This window comes from Manacus candei, unplaced genomic scaffold, assembly GCF_025592945.1.
Source record: "Manacus candei isolate 608988 ecotype Guabito, Panama unplaced genomic scaffold, ASM2559294v1 h1tg000023l, whole genome shotgun sequence".
Lineage (NCBI taxonomy): Eukaryota > Metazoa > Chordata > Aves > Passeriformes > Pipridae > Manacus > Manacus candei.
Window position 1 is genome coordinate 12,702,489 of NW_026138071.1, and position 23,740 is coordinate 12,726,228.

Genomic DNA, 23,740 nt, shown 5'->3' on the forward strand with positions numbered 1-23,740 from the left:
TGTTTCTGAGTTGCTTAGTTACAGTTTCTGTTTACTTGGCAATGGAGTTCACTGAAAATATTTTAGCTTCTGCTCCTGACAGCTACAAACGTGCATTCACATGTAATCTTATAAACTAATACACTGTTAAATGGATGCCCAAAACACCTCCTCAAATGTGAGCAATGGATAGTGTTGCCAAGTTGCAAAGTCAACACTGAACAGCACAGTCACGCTCAGCTAATTACAAAAAGTTTTCACCGGTTGGTCCATTTCTTCAGCTGTTAATAGTCTGCCCAGCCATAGGCAGAACAAAGTTCAAGAGTAAACACTGAACAAAAAGTTCATGAACAATTTGCTAGACTAGTTGGCAGAAGCCAGGCTGCACTAATGGCCTCAGGAGACTGATGCTGACTTTATGCCAACTTCAAATCTCTGCTCAGCCTCCCCAGTTTACCAAAAAAGCTACTTTTCCTTTCAGCCACGCTGATAAGGGCAACACGAGGAAGCCTGGTATATGACTAATGCTTACCAAGTGTTACAAGGCTTGTATGGAGGGAAATATGCAACCTTGTGACCCTGACTCAGAATAGCCAAGTTCCATCTGCTCTGGAACTTCAAATGGTAAGAAGACCTCCATTTCTTACTGGACATGTTTGGAGGTAGGGTAAGGAATGTCAATGACTTCGGTCTTGTTCATTTTAAGCTGCAAAATTTTCATTAAAATAATCGAAAAAATACCCTAAACCTTTCTGAGAAGAGTCAATCTTAAGAGATCAAGACAACCCTCAGATTTGTAGCTTAAAGGATGTGATTTAAATGCAGTCAGGAGTCAAAAAGTAAAGAAAGACTTGGTTGTATTGGCAGATGAAGTAACTTCAGAGTTCAGAGAGCTGTGGGAACACAAAATGCAAATGGAGCAAATGGGTCCATTTACAACATACAGGCAAAATGTTGTATTATCAGGACACAACATACCACATATGCATGTTGTTAGGACTAAAATATCTGTGGAATTTGAAAAGTTCTCAGGAAGTATTTCACAACTCAAGGAGCTGCATTCAATACAGCGAAATCCTGTGAGATCCTATTTCAATAAGTAAAGAAAAACTAACCATAGTGTTTAAAATTAGTGGTAGCTTATTTTGAAAGGATCAGATGATCATATTTTTTATCTGCAAACGGAAACAGTGAGAACTACTTAGAAATATACAGTTGGTGAACTTGGGGCTGAGACAAACAATTATAACAACATTTTTTTACTTTCTGGGAGCATGAATCATCTTCATGAAGTTTTATATGGTAAAAATGTGATATAAGTCATGATACATTCAATACTTTTCCTTTATTTTTTAACATATGACTTTATCCAGGGAAAGCTCAGAAACTACAACTACAGAATCTCAGAAAACTAGAGAAGAAGAATGAACAGGTACTATAGATTAAAGCATATTCAGCATATTAATCAGAGCCTGACAGAGTTTTTCACTACAAAATTTGGTATGATTCTTCTGCTAGCATTTGTTGCAGGGAATCATTATGATAGATATATTAAAAAAAAATACATGAAAAATACCACTGATTCCTCCTTAACCAAACTGAGTCATCCCAAGTCAGTGTCATTGTTCCTGAAGCCATGTGTTTACACACATACCAGAGTATGCCTGAAATCTCACTGACATTTTTCCCCTGAAATATCAATATAATGCACCTTTAACATCCTGAATACTTAGTTTAAAAAAGAAAACCACTAAAGGATCAGTTAGCTGTATAGGGAACACTACTAATAAGTCATCATGATTGAGCAGTTTAGGTTTGGTTCAATTATTTTGCCATTTCTTAGTCTCATAGTTGTCAATTTTGTGAATCTCTTTGGCTTATTTGAATCTACTAACCAGAGAAACTCTGATCATTGCGTACCATCTTTACAGGATGGGTGCCTTTGGCTATTGTTAGAGACCACTCTTGTTTTACAGGGAGAAATTATTTATTTATGAAATCAAATAACTCCAATTTCTACAACGCTTACAATCACTGACAAAAAAGTAGATAATAAACTGAACGATACCATCAGAGACTTTTTGTTATTGCTTTTTAAACCATCATCTTTATAGTGATACAACAGAAAAAACCTGAAAAGAATTTACAAGAATAGGAATAATATCCCTGATCACATAAAGACTTCAGTATATACATACCTGACTGTCCCTCTACCACTGAAATAAAAGGAATTCTGAAATTATCTAATGCTATAAATGTGTAAACATCTTCAGAAAAGAACACAAAATGTTAATTACTTTCTGCCTGCTTTTTAAAATGCTTTGTAGATCCTCTTTGACAACAGCTGGAATGATAAGCAACAGCAAATGGCTTAGAATAGTCTAGGAACATGCTTCCATTGCCCCATACATTGCTGCAGACAACTATTTCCTAGATCTATATTTTTCCAGATTCTTTCTCTTGTTTCCATGTTATTTGCAAAAATGTAGTCTCATACTGAAAGATTTTCTAATCCTGCTTTTGGAAGCAGGAGAGAAGGATGGGGCTTTTTTTCTTTTCTTTCCTTTCCTTTTTTTTTTTTTTTTTTAATGATAATGAAGTCTGAACATTTCTGGTGACAGCCAAAGGCTCCCTAACCTCCCACAGGCTCTGGTCCAGTGGCCTGGGAGCTGATAGTTGGTTCTATTTTCGAATTCTGACTTAGTTTTGTCTAAGTTTGCCAGTCCAAGAAGAATTTCTATTTTATCAGAAACTGAACAAGCCCAGTTTCATAAATGAATGAAGTTATTTTTAGATATTTTGTTTTCAAGAAGATTTCTGGAATTTTCAACATAAGCTTTTCAACGCATTTCTCAGTAGATGGTCCTTTAATTTCTGGTTTGATACATAGCTGTTGAGTTCACTTAAAAGTATTTATTCCTCTGTCTACTGTCTGGAAAGTTAAATTTAATTACATTCATTGAGAGAAGAATTAAAGCATGGATCGTGCACACTGACAAATGCAATTCACTTTGCAAATTATTTTTATGGCCATGTTGGAGAAGGCAGCAGGTATTCACTTTTCAGTGATAGAAACAGGAAGAACAGTTCTGTTTCTTGTAGTGGAATATTAAACAGCAAAAACATTGAGAATTATAATAATGATCTTTCTACCAAGGGTCACATTGCTGATAAGGTCACACACAGTTCCTTTTTAATTTAATTTACGAGAAATCTAAAAAGCTGTTGTTAAGATTGCATACAAATCCTGCTTCGTGCACCCTGAGGAGATCAATGGTTTTGGTTAAAACTAAAAAAATTAGAAAAATAAAAATGCCAAGATGAAAAGGCAATAGCCGAAATTAAGGCACAGTAACAATTTAAGGGAAGCAGAAGGAAAGTATTATTAGAAGAGATACAAATCTCATAAGCTTCTTGCACTACAAATGCAGACAACTGAAGCACAAAACCATTACTTTTAAATCCCTCTGGTATAGTGTCTTATATTTGAGGTGTCTGCTATGGCATAAAACCTTCTTATGCCAGAAAATGAGCATAATTTTCATAAGCAGTGCTTTTGAAATAATTTGAAATGTAGAGTACATTAGAGCATAATATTAACCTGATTTCATGTTCTAGCAGTTCCAAGTGCAAAAGCATCATGCAACAGTATGATTTATACCAAGCACATTAATACTCTTGGAGTGCTTGTTAATAGTACCAAAATGCTGGCAATTTTTGTCCCTACAAAGTGAATGTGTTTGTATTTCTTGTACCCAGCAGCCTTAGGGTGATGGATTGAAAATTTGATTCCACTTTCTCCAAAACCCCATGCAGGGTAGTGATGAATGGTGTTGTCCCTGTGTCCTAAGTTTAGGGTTTAGAGGATCTACAGGGCCACTTCTGCATAACTTCCATGGGTGTAACATTTATACTCCACTCCTACGCCAATCTCACTCAAGTTAATGGCAAAGCTTCTGTGTCCCTGAGAGCTTTTTCTTAGGCTCTTGGCACCATATGGAAGCGGTACCACTAGCTTGGTGTGCATCTCCTGTCAGACTGCTGCTGCATACCTGTTAATCAGAAGAATCTGTATAAAACAGAAGCTTCCAAGGTTTTCTTCTTCCTGTGCCCCATCCATCTGTTAGCTTTAAATAATACCTTATAGATAAGCTTATATGGTCAAAATAAGAGACCGGGTACCTGTATCATCTGGGAATGTGTAACAGGTTTGGTAACACAAGTAGCTCATGCAAGAAAGGCTGGCTGCCTGTTGGAGTGCTCTGCAATACTGAGACCACTGCATTAGTAAAGTTCAGTCAGTAGCGGTGGATGCTTCTCACTAAATATCGCTGCTAAATATAACTGCATTAAGTCTTCCAGACTCACCAGTGAGCAAACATAAGAGCCTTACCTTATAAGTAATTAAAGTTACTACTCTAAAGCCACCACTCCACTGCTGCCTAAGTCTGGGATTTATATGTACTCGAGGCCTTAATACTAAAACTCAAGCACATCCCCAAAACAAGGCTGTATCATAACAGAGGCATAGGTGCACTTCATCACTGGTGATAATACTGTGACATCAAATATTTTCTTTGTAAAGAACAATGCCAATAAGCTAATGCCTGAAAATGTTTTTGAAGGAAATGAGTATAGTACAGCAGCATTTTTATATTAGTTGGTCTTGCACAATGCTGTCCCTCCTTTCCTTCCTGCCCAATACTATTTTAGCAATATTCAAGGTTTTTAAAAGATCAGGCCAGAAAACAAGAGCCAGGACTTGAATTTCATACTATTCACAAATGGAAGACGTAGGGCAAATGCAAAGTATCAAGTGATCACAATCACTGCCTTTTTTCCTACTGAAAAGACTCTTTCCGTATTCACATAGGGTAAACTCAAAGGAAAAGCACATAAAAATGCTTTTTCTCTTCACAGTATTTCTTTGGCACGGATAAGAAGTATTTAAAGTACAGCAGATGTGCTTATGTTGTACAATGGAAATGGAGTCTTTTATAACATCTGTTTAAATATTTTGACTTCAATACATATATTGCTGTAAATGAACAGTGGCATGCTATCCTCATCGTCTTCTTTCCCAGAACTGTGTTAGTTTCAAATACTTAAATGTTTTACAAGATTATAATAAGATGACATAGTATTTCTTGGCTTATTGAAGGCAAAACTAAAAATGTCTTAAAGTTGTATGATTTGCCTATTTCCCTGGTTTATCTGCCAGCAAATATTAACTGAAGCATTTTTTGTGAATTTTTGTATTATCTTCTCAATAGAAGGATCCTGTAATCTCATCTCTTCCAAAGGGGAGAACGCCTACAATAAATCAGTCCCTCTGCCAAAGTGAAATGAGATGGGTTAGTCAGAGAAAATGTGTGCTTATAAAATGTACATCACTTAAGACTCAAAGACCTTAGCTGAAACCCCAAAATTTTTATGTAAGCAAGCCTGAAAAATATCAACAATAGCAGTGAACCTGTGCTTTGCTTTTTTCAGTTTTCCTGAAACCATGATGCATTGGAAAGACACGAAGTATCTGTATCCCCAATCCACACTAATTTCACCCCAGAAAATGTATTAGGTTGTGTAAAAGGCATAAACATAACAAAACTTCCCAAACCTTATAATTACTCTGTTTAGAAACTGTTTTGGCAAAGGTAGGGTAAGAAACTACTGTTATTTTGAGGGTCTAAATTACTAATGAGAGCAAATATAGGTACTTCTATGAACTCTTCTTTTGAGACATCTGCTAAGGAGATAAAGAAGAATGGGTGCATGTGCTTCTAAAAAATACATAGAGGTGACATCATTTTTTGGTGAGGACAGGGCTCATAGATTGACCAGGTTTAGCTCTCATGCTGGAGCTGTCACATAACGATCCCTGGGGACTATTGACAACATGAGGGCAGTTGGATATTCTGAATATCCAGTGAGGACTGAAAGCATGCCTGAAAGGTCTTCAGAGGGCAATATTGCTGGGCTGTATTGACAGCTAGTCCAGTTGTACTGACATCCCTGTCCAGTAGTGAAGTAAAAGGATCACAGGGAATCCTGGTGTGAACTGTCCCCAGAAAGCCTCTTCCAATCCAGCCCTCTGAGGCACCCAGTAGGTTAATTTTTGCTCTTAGCTAGAGGAAATTTTCACATGCAGCAGGAAAAGCTGGCCACTACTGCTGGTCACAAATGATATTTTAATAGCAGTATTAAAATTGCAAAATCAAGCACTCAAAATCTAGGAAATGACTGATTAAAATTAGCCATGGCAAACTTGATATTTATGATTAGATTCCTTTTTTTTTCACGAGGATGCTTCTCCAATGCAGTGAGCAAATGGACTATGCTTCTCCAGTGAACCCTTTTTATTTTGTGTTGCTTATGCATTTTGTTTAATTTAATAGGTCTGTTCAGAACCTATTGTGACCACAAGGTTAATTATATCTTTATGAGCTTTTCTCTGCCCTCATCATTGTAGAATCAAGGTGCTCTTAAAATATTAAGAACTTTCACAACAGTACTGGGAAATACAGAGGTATCACTGTTATTCCCTCTCTTCATATGACTCAGCAGGATAGACTTAGAGGCTGGAGCTCAAGATGAAGCCAGACTCCTCTCAGAGATGTCCAGAGACAGAAAAAGAGACAACAGGCACAAACCGAAGTGTAGGAAATTTCACTTAAATGTTACAAAAAACCCCAACCAGCTGTAAAAGCCACTGAATAATGGAACAGGTTACATCAAATAGAAATAGAACACAAAAATCAAAATGTCAAAAAATGTTAATACGGAATATTCCCTGCCTTGCCAGAAGCAAGATGTAGCTATGGGAGGATAATGAAAGCCGCCAGTAATTGTGCAATACTTTGTCACTTCTCTTTCCCTTTTCGGGAACGCTTCCAAACACCAGATAGTTGATGACTCTTACATCAATGAGAAGGTACTTCCTCACTGCATTTCTTGGCTGCTTGTAGAAGCCCGGCTTCTACTGCTTAGAGTCTAAGAGGTCTTTGTCTCCTGTTACTTTCCTGGTGGTAACTTAATTTCATTTCTTTATCTGCACCGAATTTTCTAAAAGAGATTCTTCTCTATGTCTTTCAGAAATTCAGATCCTGTGCAAATTTGGAGTCAATGCACTTCTGACCCAGCAATCTCTTGTCTTTCCAGTCTGATGCTTGCCTCTTATGCTCTTTTTGTGCCAGCCTCTCATTTGCTTTTTTTCTTAGCTTTTGATTATCTATCCTTTCCATCTTTCCATTGTGTAAGAAGCATTAGAAAAATGGACACTTCAAGATAATTTAAAACTGCTGTTAGGCATGAATCTTGCTACTTTCAGGGGACAAGGGAGAATCTGAAACATGAAGTCTTTTTTTCCAGCAGGAAAATCAGAGAACACCTCTGTAAAACTTTGATGTACATTGTACAGCCTCTGCTTAAAGCTTTCAGGTCTGTAAATTTTCTCTAGAACCAATACAATTTGTATGTGAAAAAAAACCCCATGCTTTGAATTAGATAATTATTGAGATTATGCTACCATGGTGTCATTAACATATTTTTAATCCATACAGGTCTCCTCCTGTTGTTTTTACACACACGAGGTAGCACCTCATGATTGCTATTTCACTACTTGGCTGCTGTAGTTGTGTTTCCTGTTACATAACTCAATAGTCTGATTGAAAACCAACAAATGTCACCTGCCTGTACCAGCCAGGATGCAGCCCACAGCCACAGCAGTTTCTGTCCCCAGTTACCAATTGGTTCACCGTTTTTTCTCAGCCAGAATATGTTACTAGAGTTGCCCATGCTGTATTCAAGTCACTCTTGTGTGAATTATTTGTGAGTATAAGCCTGCAAGCGAATTTATTGTAAGGTGTATTTTCAAAGCTGTAAAAAGAAGACTATAAACATTACATATAACCTGAGGTGTACTGTGTAATTTATACAATGTAAATAAATTATGTTTGTCTTTCTTTTTTCATTTGCCTAATTTCATTATTTGATTTTTATGGGTGTGTGTTGGTGCCCCCAGCAGGCTCTCAGAAAAATTAAATCTGTAATCCTGTGAATCACACCTTGCAGAAAGAATCGACTTGTTTACTGTATTGTGATGAACAGAATAGCTGCATTGAATGTATATGAAGCTGCACAATGTATTACTATATAAATGTGTTGTCATGTGCAAATGTGTGTCACATATGATCTTCACCTAGAGCAGAACACATTGCATCATACAAGTAAATATAAAGCTCTGAATGTGTTCATTACAGTACTTCTGTGATGCTAAACACAATCCTGCCTCTAGAGTAGTGAAGAACTCATATATAAAAGGACAGTCTCAGACTTAATGAATGTCCTTGACTCTCATTGAATGTATTTATGAAATTATTACTTGCACTGGAATAATTTAGGAATTTTATCTGAATTGCACTCATAGTAGTGCGCCTCCTTGACTGAAAGAATTTGCAGAAAATAATTAAAAGACTTGCTTCTTTAATCACTGCAGATCACAAGTCATTATTTCATATCAGCTCTAATTAAATTACATGTTCCAGTTTTATAGGACTCATTCACAAAGCGTTTTAGGATTGCTTAGTTTATGATATGGATAATGTTTTACAGATCATTTTTACAAACAGGGAATCCATGTGAGAGTAAGGTTGCTCACTTCAGGCATGGGGAACTAGAGAGGGAAAGCTATTGAAATCACCTTTGACCTACACAATAGGGATTTTATTTGCCTGGAACCTAAGTACCGTGTTCCTTTTCCCCTTGAAAACCTCAAATTCTAAGGAGAGGTGTAGTACTCACATAAATAAAAGTGTCTACTACTGAGAGGTTGTTTCATGAATTATCACGAAGGAGCTCAGGGCGAGTGCAGTCAATTGATTTTATGCCCCATATCTTGTGAATAATACACATACAGAGATAAATAGAAGAATCTTGACATTGCATCAGAGCTTTGTTTTTTAAGCACCTATGCATCAATACAAATACACAACTGAGAAAAAAGTTATAAATAGATATATTTGATTTCTGGAACTGATTGCTAGGAGAAATGGGGAATGGACTTCAGGAAATATAAATTTCCTATAGTGATCAAGCAATGTTAAAAATAAAATCTATTTTAATTTATTCTGAAAAGATCAATATTGTGAAAATAAGGGATGTAAGGAGGACCATGTTCTACCCATTACAAATTTTCTTGCTGGAGGATCATCTATGAGGACGTAGAGACCACAAGGTTATTTAATGGAGTAGCTTGCTCCTAAGCATTTGCAGGCTTTCCCTCAGACTCCACACACTAAAATGATGAAAACTAGATATTTGATGATAACAAATTATGGTAGCCTAATCATTTCAATAGCAGCTGTAGCAAATTTAGGGGCAGGTCATGAACTAGTGCTCTTTCTGCCCAGAAGTATATCCATCTGTATCCAGCAGAGAGAGCTGCAACCAAGTTGTGAAGATAAAACTTGGCCTGAACAATTAAAATATGTTCATCTGGCTCTGCAGGTAAGCAAAACCACCTTTTCTTTCAGCCTTCAATGAAAATCTGTGATTGCTGAAATACAGCAAAGCTGGCAAGGAAGGATAAAGGAATAAGGAATTACACATTTAGACAATAAGAACTTTCATTTGCTTTTGTACCTTGGGTGAAAGAGTGAGTGAATAATTACAATCCAATGATTAATTTCATTAACCATGGTAAGATAAGTATGTTCAAGAGAAAGTGAGACATTTGAGCTGACAGTGCAGTGTACTTACTCATAAGTACACTGGTGTTTCCAAGTGCATTCTTTGTGTTATAAATGAACACATGTAGGGCCTGGCCCAGAGACAGCACAGTTGCTTTCAGTGAGGAGCTGAAATAATGTACCTGTCAGCCCTTGTGGGTAATGTGGAGAGTCAGTCCAGCACTCCATGAACCCTATTCCTACGACTGGACATAAAGCAAGATCCTCTTCACCAAGTCTCTGATTCAGCCCCAGCTGATCAGTTTGATTTGGGTCTGTTAAGAAGCACTGATGTGTCTGCCCTGTACTCAGAGAATGTGGGTCCAATGCTATTGTCTTCTGAATGCTATACTGAAAAGGGACACAGCACAGTATGAGTCCCAGACTGCTTCATATCTTTGGCAACTGCAAAGTATTTTCCTGATATTTATAATTTTGAAATTCCTTATGTTGTCCTGGGTTGTGCACACAAAGTTCTGTTTTAACACAGTATGCTGATGTGTCCCTAGAACTAAACACTAATATATTAAAATAACATTTATATAAAGCATTGCATCTTCACAGAACTATACTTCATCATCTAGTTAATCTTCACAATATTCTTATGATTAAGTTAGAACTTAGTGTTTATTTATTTCAATAGATTTTCTTTTTCCTGTGAAATAAGATTCTGACATTCTGCCTTCCATTGCCAGTGCAGCTATCTAGGTCTTAACATAACTGAGGAAGTATATTAAACAGAATAGCTCCATTTATACCTTCCCCTGCTCATCTGGTTTTGTAAGACTTGAAGAATTTGACAAAAATCCAATGGAGAAAGCCCCTATTCAAAAGAAAGTAGTTAAACAGAAAATATGAAACCTCTGCACACCCATGTTGTTAATGTTAATAATTTGAAGCCTATTTCTGTGTGGTTTCTCTGAGTCTTTTTTGAATTAATCTCAGGATACCGGCTCAGATTTCAGGTGTGCAAATCAAATGACCATCTGTTCAAAATGTGATGCCACAGAAAGGCTTTGATATTGGTCTTCAAACAGAAAAATGTTTATAGCACTTCTGTGCAACATGCTGCTAAACCTGTGCCAAGTAATAACACAAAAGGGGATTGCTCTGCCTCGTGTTTTCTTAATGAGAAATGTAACATGGACTCATTGCATTTCATGCTACAAATTTGAGACTATTTTATTTCAAGGAGTATAGACTAACTTAATACTGATTGTGTTGGTCCTTACTATGGACAATGCTTTTAGTCTACTTCATTAGGAAGGACAATGTCATATAAGGATGGGTAAAATGATGCAGAACACAGCATTATATACAGTGAACAATCAATCTTTTACTGTCCAGAAAATCTTCATAACTTGTAAGGCCTATATAAATTGGACATATGCTATAAGTCCAGTTAACTCTTTTGCTTTCAGGAATTTAGGAAACAGTTCTGTCCAGCTGAACAAACAGCGAACTACCAACTAATTTTAAAGAGCCTAGAATCTGAACTTTATCAATTCATATAAATATCAACTCAGCTGTGTTTTCTCTGCCTTGCACCTGTGCTTATGCTACACCTTCTATAGAGGACACTGTATGTTTTCTTTCCAGTATATCTGTTTCTTGCTTGTCTGTCCATATCTATCTCACTTGTATCTGTTTTGTTCTGAGACCTTTTCCTGAGAATATCTTGGTAGAGCTATCATAAGAAGTTTGGTGGGCTTCCTGAATTATGGGGGAAATGGCTTGTGGTGCCGTGGAATTTCTGAAGAAGGTACTTTGAAGGGAACTGGAGAGTTGTCCTGAATTAGTAAGGAGAACAGGAGAAAGAAAAAGATAGAACATGGAATGATGCAGGAAGTTAATGTGGAAAGGAAGTCCCTACTTGTTCTAAAACACCCTTTGTTATATCACTGTATGTTGGGTTTAAGGATTAGCATTGGAGAGGAGAATCAGTATGTTTTTGTAGGCTTTACAGGACAGTTTTATTAATACATGCATTGGTTTAAAGTTGGTATGTCATCACATCTTTTGCAGCTTCCCCAGCATACAAATCCCGAAAGAATTCACGTGCAGGTTTCTCCATCTTTATTCCACTATATCCTGATTACTCCTTTGAAGTCTGTAGGTGTTGTGTTTGTACAACTGATAATATGTTTTGGTTCCTACAACTCTAACCACACTGAATGTGGCACTGCTGTATTCTAAACATGGATCACAGTTCTGTGATCTCAATCTTCCTTCCAAAACTTCTGAGTGATACATGAATTTAAACTATTGTTTGAGGTAGAATCCATGTGCTCATTCTGAACTTAAACTATTTAAATTGGCTTCTACATGACAACACAAAACATGCTTTAAATCAGCTTAAGTGACAAAAATGAGTTTCTCTAGAGAAAGGAAATATTAAATGTTTTGAAGCTTGTGGAGCTGGCCTTATCTTACCTTGTGTCCGACTTGCATTTTAGGGACAAAGGATGTAGTCAATGCCTTGTGCTATCAACTAGATTCAGTACAGTCAGCTTGGATTAGAAGAGTCCTGAGGCTGAGCAACACTTCCACAGACACAGGAATCAGGAGAGTTCATTGGTGGCTGGAAACCAACTGTTTCTCCCAGGTATTCTCTTGAACATAGATGGCTAGAACTGAGGACTGAGCTTCTGGAGTTTTTTTGTGAGTTTGCTCTGAAATTAAAATTGCTTTATGATGCTAATTGGGAGGTTATAGATTCTGTGACCACTAATGTGTCACTATATCATAACTAATTTCTTTAGTATGAGCTATCATACATAGCATCCCAAACTGCCACAGAAAATAAGGCAACCCCTACTGCCCTTTAACATTATTATTATTATTGCAGTTACTTGAAACCTCTTAAAGTTTTTGGTATAATTAGTGGTATAAAGAGGTTTCCACAATAGCCCTCCTCTGTTCCCCATTACTGCGTAATCATAATAAACATATTTAGTAATTTTTTTCAAGCTCTAACAACTATGATTTAGTCTTTTGGTTCAAGAATTCAACATGATTTGCCTTATGTCCCATAATGCAAACAACAATTTGGACCCTACACCTTTGAACTCTTAGTCTTACAAGCATGTGAAAACTTGAGGTCTGGCTGATTTCTGGTTTTCTGTGTTTTAAGGGCTCCTGCATGGCTCTGTCACTCCTTCCTAAACTGTGGAAAGTTAAAAGGCCACTTGATCTTTCACATACCTCCGGTGAAAACTGTCCATTTCCCAGCAGCAACCTCCTTTGAAAGCAGCTGCCATTTTAATTTTTTGGCTGCATAATCAAATCTCACAAATCAAATTTTAAAAAATCCCACTATCCTTCTGTTCAGCTAGGAGAAATTAAATGTGAAGCATTACTGTGGAGTTCCACAAATGCCAAAAAAAAGGTTTTGTTTATGAGAAAGGGATTTTCCAACCACCAGTCATTTTAACGAGGCATAGTCCTTTTATGTTTTCTCAGGTGAAACTTCATAAAAGGTGTAATAAAAGGCACGTGTAGATACAGGTGAGACTGAGCACAAGTGAATTTTTGGCCATTAACAATTCCTGGGTCTCAAATATCTTTTTGGGTCATCTTTTTTTCATGCAAGTGTATAGCTTACAAGGGTAATGGAGAATGGACACTGTGAGGCACCAAGAGGAGGTACAGAGTATAAACTAATGAAGTGTGCTTCAGCATTTTTCTTCTAGTGTATGCTCTCCCAAGTGAGTGGGTACTTGACCCCATTAACATAAGGCCAATACTCTAAAATGATATGTTACCTAGGCTTGTTATGGTTTGAATTCTTAAGAGTCACAGGATAATCTGCATTTGATTTGACTTGTCATGTGAGATATATAGCATTTATTTGGCAGCTTTTATCTCAAGAGAACATGCACTGACCTGGTGTCCAGGATTTCTGATTTCAGTAGTCAGGAGCTCCTGACATTTCTGTGCAGTTTGGAGACCCTTTGATTGATAAAGGCTGATATATGTACCTATCAATTATTTATTCACTACTTCTCTGTTTCTCTGAGAAGTTTCACTCGTGTCTTAATCAGAAAGCTACACGATTACTCATAATACAGAGATAATTCTGGCTGTCTTGCTCTAATTGCTCTCTAATTGGGACACTTCTGAATGACGTATAGATGTACCCAGGGTTCCTAGTTCCTACTAGGGTTTCCCACGCTGGGCCTGTCTAGTTTATATAATCCACAAAGTGTTAAACTCTCGTTTAATGGTTACTCCACAAAAAGGTACCTGAGTGCTGTCTGCCCACAGCCACGCACCTGAGCCACATCCGCTTCGTGCCGACAGGCCTCGCATTCCTCGGAGTCAAAAGCACTGGTAACTGCAGAGGGCTGTCCCAGGGCAGGCAGGTTGCTCGGTCACGGGTGGGTCCATGAGCACTGACCCAGGTTTTCACAGGCCCCATCCCCGCAAAGCATTCCAAAGGGATATTCCCGCCCAGCCTTCCTCCCGCTTCCCAGGGCCGAGACGCTGCCAGCGCCCCTGCCGCGGCCTCGCCCGCCCCCTGGCGGCCGGGGCGGTGCGGGCGGGCGCCGCTCTGGGTCCGGACCCGCCGGCACCGGCACCGGCAGCGGCAGCGCTGCTCGTGCCCGCGGAACAGCCCGTGAGGAAAGGCGAAGGCCTTCGGCTAGGAGATATTTCTGGGATCCTTCTCCGGCCCGACGCCAGTTAAGTGGAAAATGCATCTTCTGCAGCTTAAACTGGGCTGAGGGGAGAATGGGCAGTAAGGGCTGCCTTGTGTGACCGCTCTGGAAGGAAAATTGTAATTATGTGGAATAACGTGATGAATGTTTTATAATGGTACAAAATTAGTGAGCTTTATTGATTCATCTGTAATGTACATACTGTGTTATAAATCATTAATTTGACTGAGAATTTTAGAGTTTCTTACCTTTTAAGCTCTTGTTTTATTGGCTCCCAAACATTTGCATATTGACGAATGAATAGCATTGATTTTCCTCGAGTAGATTGACTGCTTAGATGCAAAAAATTCTCTTTTTTTTCCCCTATGGACTATAGCAAAGGAAGAGCTGCAGCTTTGATCTCACTGACTGGCAGCCTCTTCTATTCCTCTAGCATGCACTTCCATTTTTTTTTTGGAGGCAAAATGAAAGAATTGCCTTTTTTGGCATTCTCCTCTGCTATGCCAATTTCTTAGCAGTATCTATTTAGCAAAAGGGATTTTTAGATACATTTCCTTAGATTTTACATCATACTGTTCAGTATCCCAATGTTAACATTTATTTCTGCTAAAGTGCTAAAGAAGCTGTAGCAGCAATGCAGCCAATTAAAAGGCAGATGTGAAATGTGAAGTAGCACATGTCTGTAAGAAAATTACACTTGGTACAGCCAAAGAAATTTCAACAGAGAGCAGAGAAGATAGCCCATGGAGAACTGTGAAAGGCACTGGCAGATGCTCACCATCTGAATTAATCATTTGTCCCCACACTGAAGAGCAGAGGAGTTATAAGCCTGAAGGAAGGCAGAGTTTGAGTTTTACTTTGCTATCATACACATGAAACCCCAAACATCCTGCTGAGATTTCTACAGCTTCCTACCCTTCTCCCATGGTACTCAAGGCAAGTTGTAAGCAGAATCTTATGGTCGTGCACTGATTACTTGGGAAGATATTATCTAGATCCTGAAATATTTTATAGGAAATATTTCATGTAGAAATTTGCAAAACAGGGAGACCTGCTGCTCTGCATTCCTTCTTCTGTTCATCAGTTCTTATATCATACATTAGCATCATTAAAACCCCTGCACTTTGCAGGCCACACTATGACAACAGGAGGGTGTGGGTAATTCTCATTGTACAGTAGACTCACCTTTCTCATGCTCTGTCTTGGGTTCCCTCCAAGTGCTAAATCCTGTTCACAGGCTATACTGCCCAGCTCATTTTTCACCTACAATAAACAAGAAGCCTTAGGACACAATTTCATTTGCAATGACAGTATGGACAGCAGGCTGGAGAAACCTTCAGGAAAAATCCTGGAACATGGACTGCACCTTCCTTTTGCTCACCATGTGTTCACTGCTGGGGGGACACACGAACAGGGATCTGGAGTGCTGCTAAAATACTCCTGAGCTGACTATTTTAATTAAAAAGACATGTCAAGGACATGTCTGGTGAAGCAAGGGCAGGGACCAGTGTTTGGGCACTGGGGAGCTCGCGAAAGCCGGAGGGGGACGACAACACCTCTCAGGAGGGGAGTGACTTCTTTCCGCCCCCTCCCCGGGCCGCTCCCCCCCGGCTGCGGGGGCGCAGGGCCGGGGGTGCCTCGGCGACTCCGGTGGCAGCGCGGGCAGGGGCGGGAGGGCGGCGGGCGGACCCGCACCGGCACCGCGGCTGCGGCGGGGCCTGGGCGAGCCCATCGCGCCGTGCGCGGAGGGAGGGAGCGAGGGAGGGAGGACGGACGGACCGACCGACCGGCGGGCGAGTGGGGGGAGCCGCCGCCAGCCGGGTGCGCGGCGACCTGAGCCCTGTCCAACATGGTCGCCGCTCACACCTCCCATTCCGCGTCCTCCGGCGAGTGGATCGCGTGCCTGGATAAAAGGTATGGGCATCCTCACGGGAGCGGCTGCGGGGAGATGCTGCGTGTATGTGTACATATGTGTGTGTCTGTCTGTGTGTGCGAGTGCGTGTGCGCGCTGACATCCCCTCCCCGCTCCCCATCAGATCCTGCCTTACATAAGGAGCGTGCAGGTGGGAAGCAAAACGCCCGCAGGAAGCCGGGGCGGCGGGGCAGGCTGAGGGCTGGAAATGCACCGGGCAGCGGAGGGGACGGGCAGTGCCCGCTGGGATTGCTGCTCCCCGCCGGGAAAATGCTGCACGTGGTGGAGGAGGGGGCGCTCCGGGGCGGGGAGAGGGCCTGGGGCTGCCGGGCGGGGACCCGCCGTGCCGGCCACGGCAGACCCGCCACATTCAGCCCCAGTCCAACCTTCGCCCCAGCGGCCCGGCCGCTGCCGCCCGCACCTCCCCTCCCCTCGGCGCAGCGGCCCCGCCTCGTCTCCCCTGAGCACACCGCCCCCGCCTCGCCTCAGCCACTTCGCAGCCTCCGCCTCGCCGCCTTGCAGGGCGAGCGGGCGAGGAGGGACCTTCGCCTCGGTGGCGACGGGCGCTTCTCCTCGCTGCGGCGTCCTGGGGGCCGCGGTTGTGCCCCCGGCACCGCGTGGGTGAGAGCCACGGATGGGTTGACGTGTGCTCAGACGTGGTGTGCGCGCTGCTAAAAATACCGTCAAATTCATTATTTAAAAAAGACAAATTAAAAATTCTTTGGAGTGCTTTCCCTCGGGTGCTGCAGCCAAAAGTCTCGCAGCGTCGAGTTGTGTGGTGGGTGGTTTGAACGCCCTTTTGCTCTATTCCTACCTTCACGAATTCCAGGATTAGTTCAGAAGTCGTTTGGTTTCTGAGCACTCACTGTGTCTCCTATAGTCTAGGAAAATCATTAACAAAAATTTAGACCATAAATACACTGTATGATTCAAACAAAGCTTATGTGGTGTATGGCACTTTACTGAGCATCACGAGCCAGCTTTTGACAGGTGGTGCCATTTGGGGCTCTGCTGTAGAGGGAAGCTTTTGTGCACATAAAAGCACAAAATGTCCTTCTATGTGCACACAGAAGGAGCCTTCCCCTTCTCGTATTTTCTTCCATTTCCAAGTAACCTCCTAGTCTTGTAGGGCTGCACCTCTAATTAGGTGTTCCTTAACAGTCCAAGCAACAAACTGTAGCAAGTTAATATCAACTTTTGGTCTAGACCCTACCACAGATATTGATTCCCCCTCTGTAACATGTGTCTTAAGAGAAGACTAACCTCTTAGAGGTTAAGTAATGTGTATAAATGTTGAAAGTACTCTAAATGTACGAGCAGAACTGCTGATGGTAATCTAGCCATATAGAAACCAAATAGAGGCAGAGGGCCTAATTGTCTGTAAGCTGACATTGAGTGGATGTGAAGAAGGAGAGGATGAGCCCCAGTACGTTTAACATAGGTGATCCTTTGATTTCTGTCTTTGTAAATGCAATACATCATGAGATCTAAATTGTAAACTAAAATTCAGGGTTCATGTCTAATGAAGTGCATAGCCTTGGGGAGTGGATGATGTATTTAGGAAACATATGTGAGGCATTTAATTTATAAATCTTGTCTGCCATTATTTTGTATGGAAATTAATATGCTGACCATTTCTGTAATGGGAATTTCATCAGAGATATTAAAATAAACCTTTTTCTTCACTTTTTGATATTTGAAGTAACCTAGTAGCACCAATTTGTTGAGTGGAAACAATCATTTCCAAGTGCTTTTAAGAATTATGCCTTATCCTTTCCCAGAAGGCAGTCTGTATGTAGGACAAACCCATAACATGAGAGATTGTAGGGGTTTTTTTCCTGATCTCTGCTATGCTCTGCTTTGTGATCATAGGAAGTACACTTACTCATTTTATTCTGTTTTGCCATCTAAAAAACAGAGTTAAAGCCATGTGGGAAAAGTACTATAGGAATGCAAGTACTGTTAGGTAAAACATTTTTGATTAATTTACATATTTGTATTTCTAGAGTATTTATTTTCTATAGATAATATATCTGTGTACATCATGTAGCATTTTCTATCCTAGGTGTGAGTTCTGTAAATACAAGATCATTTATTGAATCAATTCTCTATAGGATACCATGTGTTTTTATTAAATAATAAATATAGTTTTAGTATGTTTTCATTAATGAGTATATTTTCAGCAGGCAGACAGTTCTAAAACTAGTATGCTTTAAAATTTTAGGTGAGCCTCAGCAAAGACAATTAAAATGACCTGTAATATGGATTATCCAATATAATTATTTGAAAAACAGAATGAAATTCTAAATGGAAATAGCAAACTACGTCATGTACAGAAATTATGTATTTGTATATGTTCTTCATGTGGTTCCCCAAGTCATGTGTCAAACTGGAACGACTAAGATCTAGAATAAGAGCACTATAAAAATGAAGAAACGCCAAAATATTTTGGGAAAAATGTTATTACTGTGTAGGGTGCTGTGGGCTGGGAATAGCAGTGCTTTGGCCATACATCTTTTAAGTATGGTTACTAGCCACAAAAGCCAAAGATCAGCACTTAAAAATCAAATACACAGGACAGTATTTATAGATGAAGTTACAAGCACAAAGGCAAGGAACAGCAGGAACAGAAAATTCAGAACACTGTTCTCCATCAAGAATATTTTATTTTTGCAGGAGAGAGAGAGGATCAGTGGTGAGCAGCTGTACATCCTGGTTATACCTGGAGATGTAAATAATTTTTCTGTTGAGGAAACCAGTCCTTTTATATTTGATGTAAAAAGTTGCCTTACCCCTCATTTCTTAGGGAGCAGAAGCATCCCTACCATCTTAGCACTTTTCTGTATATCTGATCTGCACATAATTTAAAAAAAGTTGCTTATTTATGCAAGTGTGTATTGTTAGCTTAAGAAGAATGTCTTCTCTATTCTCATGGTTTCTTTAACACCAAAAACCATCTAACTGGACTGAATGGTAGATAAAGTGTTTTTTACATAACTCTTATTTCTCTAAACCTGATCATATTTATGAATTCAGTTAATTGTTTTAATTGGATTCAGATGCAAACTTTTTAATGACGTACAGCATTCACAACAGCCAGAGATCCCAGGATTTCATACCTGCCTATAGCATCTTGTGTTTTTCTCTGAATTAAATGTAACCCTAAGTGCCTTAGCAGACTGGAGGAGCAGATCACACAGCAAAGCATGTAACTTCTCTAGCCTGTCGTGCTAAATGTGTTGTGATCTTTGCCTAGTAATTTATAAATTATTCAAATAGGAATGGGCTTTTTGAGGACATATTGTGCATCCTAAGCTTTTATATCCTTGTTATTCTTGTAGACTTGCATCATTTATGTCTAACCAAACAGAAATAACGTATACTGTTTAGTATCTCAAATTTGTACTTTAAGCCAAGCTCCCATAGATTTGAATATAAGTTCAGACTAAAGCTATGTAACACCAACACATTTGAATCAGGTTTTGTTTTTTTGGTTCATTGTAACATGTATTTGAGATGCAAGTTACTTGTGTTTGCTTAGTAGTCAAAAAGGAACCCCTGATGAGGATACAGGGCTATAGGCTATAGTATATAAGCTAGAATGAAGAACTGATATTCTGAAAGAATTGTTGTAAAATAAGTACAGAAAATGCTTGTCATCATCTATAACCTATAAATATGTCAAAGATAATGGGATATAGATTTATAATCAGGCAATATTATGAGTATTTTAGAGTTACTTTACGATGCTCTTTTATTTTATAATATATTCTTATACGATTGCTACGTAAAACATACACTGACTTCTTTATAAATTTCTCCCTTGCTTTTTATTTGTGACAAATCCATAGAACTGTCACCATTTTCGTGTAGTTTGGCTTGGAACAAAGTCATGGGCATACACTGCAGTTCCTGTTGGTCTGTGTGCTTGGCGTTTTCTCTCTGTAGAATGTGACTAAGCTGATATACGCTTGGATCAAGTCCGTGTGGGGATGTATCAGCAGAAGGTGCTGGAGTGGATGTGTAATCTTGGAGACAGAGCCATATAGACTTAGCCCAAGTGCTTTCTAGCACTCATCTGAAGGTGCAATCTTCTGAGAGTGATGAATAACAAATTTATCTTTCCACATCATGCAGTTAATTTTCCAGTCCAGTGGAAAGGTGCAGTCCTTGATGAATAATAAAAAAAGCCCTTTTCCTTTCCATATCTCCTTAGAGAAACCAAAATAATTGTTAATACAGTGTGCTGCAAGCTTGTATGTCTGTGCATTTGATGGAATATATGAATTCAGATTAACTCACAGTGAGAGCAGGATTTTGAATTTTAAACAAATTCAAGCTGTTGTATTCTCTGCTCTCAGCCTTAGACATTTCCAGTATCAGCTTCCATTTGTTCCATGTGATTGCAGTAAGTTATGCACTTGTACTATGGACAGGTATTAAGAGGAAGAAAAAGTGATTACTGTAGCATTCATGTGCATAAACGTTGTCATGGCCCACCAGAGCAAGCCACTATGTGCACATGCCTGTTAGGACACGGTAAATTCAAATTTAATTGGTAGTCTTGTGAAGTGGGTGATTGGTGTGCTACTTGTGCAACTGTAGGTTTTCTCTTTCAAGTGATACTGGAAACATGACTAAACCCTCATTGCCTGAGTTATTTCTGACATGTTAGGATTTGATCTCTAAAGTCCTGTACTCTGAGCAGATTTAATTTCTTTTATAACAGAATTCCATGTTCCAGCAAAGCAATAAAAACCTACAAACCAGCTAATTGAAATCATGCCCTGAAAGTCAGGTGTTCACCAGATATTTTTCAAATGCAAGTATTTTTCTTATCCAGTGTGGCGCCTGTTTTTATCTGCATCTTAAAATTTGCTGCATTTAACAAGCTTATAATTCTAATGATACTTTGTACTGTATTTTCTACACTGTATTTGGCATGATCACTTACTATTCTTGCTACTTTATCAGAATCCTCAGTGAATGTTTCCTGAGCTGACTTTTCATTTCATCTTTGAACTCAGCAGTTGTCAAAATATATGTAAATCTGTAAAAAATTATTTCATAGTTGCTGTAAGTTTTAAATATTCATTAGCTCTAACAGTGCAGATCCTAAATGGGTAAAGGTGCATTTGTGGTGTATTGGTGGATAGTGGTGGCCAGTTTGAATCAAGGGATATCATCACTTATGCATATTGTTCAATTATAAATTTCATTTGCAGTGTATCTCTGAGTCTGTCTTCATATTAAGGTGCTTTTAATGTTTATTATGAAACTACAGTGCTTGTTAATTCAATTTCATCTAGATTTACTTCTGTCAAATGGAATTTTAACTGTCCTGAGCTCCAGTTTATGTTTATGAAAGTTGAAAGCTTTATTCAACAAGGTTTAGTCACATCCTGGTTGCAATGATGCATGATTTGTAAAAAGTTTCATAAAGGAAAGAAAATTTCTGTGCATTTTTATTTCTATTGAAGGATTCTGTCTTTTTAAAAAGCATATGAAGGTAAAAAAAATCTTTTTCCTACTCCTACTATAGCTCTGTTGTTCACGTAGTGTATTTTTAACTTGAGGTAAATCTTCATGAATATAATTACTTAATAAATCTATCTTTTGCCATTCCACTGTATGTACAGATCTAAAAGTTGACCTGTTGGAAGGATGCATAATTTGTAGATCAGGGTATATAAAGAAATAAAGTGCACTTGATTGTTCTGTTTAACCCTCCAGTTTTTCAGTGCACTGATCAAACTGAGTTAATTGAGTAATATGATAATGAGGAGGTAGAGTCCCCCATATTTGTGTTCTTTTGGTTCTCACTGAACAAGACAGAACTCAACTATAACAAATTTTGTCTGACTGCAGCTGGCAGCCAGTCAGTCTGCATTTAACTGGTAGAACAGGATTATCTGCAGTATTTCTTGTGAAAAGTAAGCATCAGCAATTTTACTTGTGTTGCCTTTTTTTAAAAAAAAAACACTCCAGAATTATTTGTATGCATAAGAATCCTAGGGAACAATGTTTAAATAAAATCTCATTTCCTGTGTGTCAGAGGAAATGAGAACTGGAATCCCAAAGTCTCATAAAATGACAATCAAAAGAAAAGAATAGTAATTTGATTATTGTTTGAAAGCCTCATGATGAAGCTTTTCCCATGACAAGGGAAAGAGGAGATCTGAAATGTGAGTGTTGAAAACAGATTTGGTAATACTACTGTAACAAGTGAAAAGTGCCTCTTGAGGGGAGTTAATTACCTTCTGTTGCCATTGAAGTAAACCTTATCTGGATGCTACTTCAGATTAAGAGTAACTTCGTTTGTATCTAGCATTTAAGTGTCTTACTAAAGGACTAAAGTGCTTTGATAGATCACTGGTATCCCTCTCTTAAACTTTCTTTTCTCAAGGAGAAGTTAAAAGTCAGAGAGCCTTACAGCATTGCCTGGACGAGAGTTGCTTCAGTATTGTCCTGCTTTCACTAAGAGAAAATGGCATATTGGTACTGGTATTCTCCTGCAACCTTCTGCATTGCTTTTCTGCATGTCAGGAAGGGACAGGAGAGAGTACAGTAGCGTAGAGAAATGATCTAGTTTAAATGGCATTCCTTGATGCTCTCTCCTTGCTCATGTTTCACAGCTGAATATTCTTTAAAGTACTATTAAAATTCACTAAATGGTCCATGGTAATGGTTACTGGTACTTTCCAGCTCATAGAGTTTGTCTTTGCATCTTCACGTTGATGATTTGGTTTTAACCCAGAGATGAACTCATTTTATTTGTCTGTTATAGTGTGGTAGCTGTTTTCTACAAACAGCCTCACCAGTGGAAGAAATACATCCATCTACTCATCCTTTGTGGGCTTTTCATTGCTGTCTGAATTGAAATATTGCCATTTTAAAAAGTTAAAGAGATCATGGGATGGAAATTCAGTGCTTTCATTCAGTTAGAGCAGAATTTAGGTCATAGAACACATTATAGAAATAAACATTTTAAAATTCTAGAGGCATCTTGGCAAAGAAGGTAAAACTACATATATTCTGTTTTTTCTTTCTCAAGTGTCAAACCCATTATGAGGAAGAGCCTAAAAAAAAGGACATATCATATGGTAGCAGAGAAAGTAATAGGTTATAGTTGGATTAACTTGATAAAAGCAAAACAAAAACCTGCAACTTGTTCCTTTCTTCTAGGTTAACAAGTCTCTAATAATGTACTACATAAACATTTAGGTAGTTAATCTTAACACAATCGAAATAGATTCTTTTATAAAGCTACATATACTACACATGAACAGAAATACTTTGCCCTAATTTTGTATGTGAAGGATTGTAGCAATTATGCTCTATCTGTATTTAAACTTTGAGCTTGAGTAGTTTGTACTTAAAAATATGAAACAGGATCATAGAATGGTTTGAGTTGGAAGGGACCTTAAATATCATCTAGTTTCAATGCACTGTCATGGACAGGGATG

The 23,740-nt window shown here is 38.9% G+C and overlaps 1 protein-coding gene across 5 annotated transcripts in view; it reads left to right on the plus strand.

The window, feature by feature from the left end:
* The first annotated feature begins 16,132 nt into the window (after positions 1–16,132).
* The window catches only part of RAPGEF4 (Rap guanine nucleotide exchange factor 4), a 152,174-nt gene continuing 144,566 nt past the window's right edge, over positions 16,133–23,740 (plus strand). For all 5 annotated transcript variants that reach the window (XR_007904528.1, XM_051787373.1, XM_051787374.1 and 2 more), the window contains exon 1: positions 16,133–16,276. Coding sequence is in view for 4 of the 5 variants with exons in the window: in XM_051787373.1 (XP_051643333.1) it covers positions 16,212–16,276 (65 nt within the window). In the remaining variant the exon portion in view is untranslated. The remainder of the gene's footprint in view (positions 16,277–23,740) is intronic.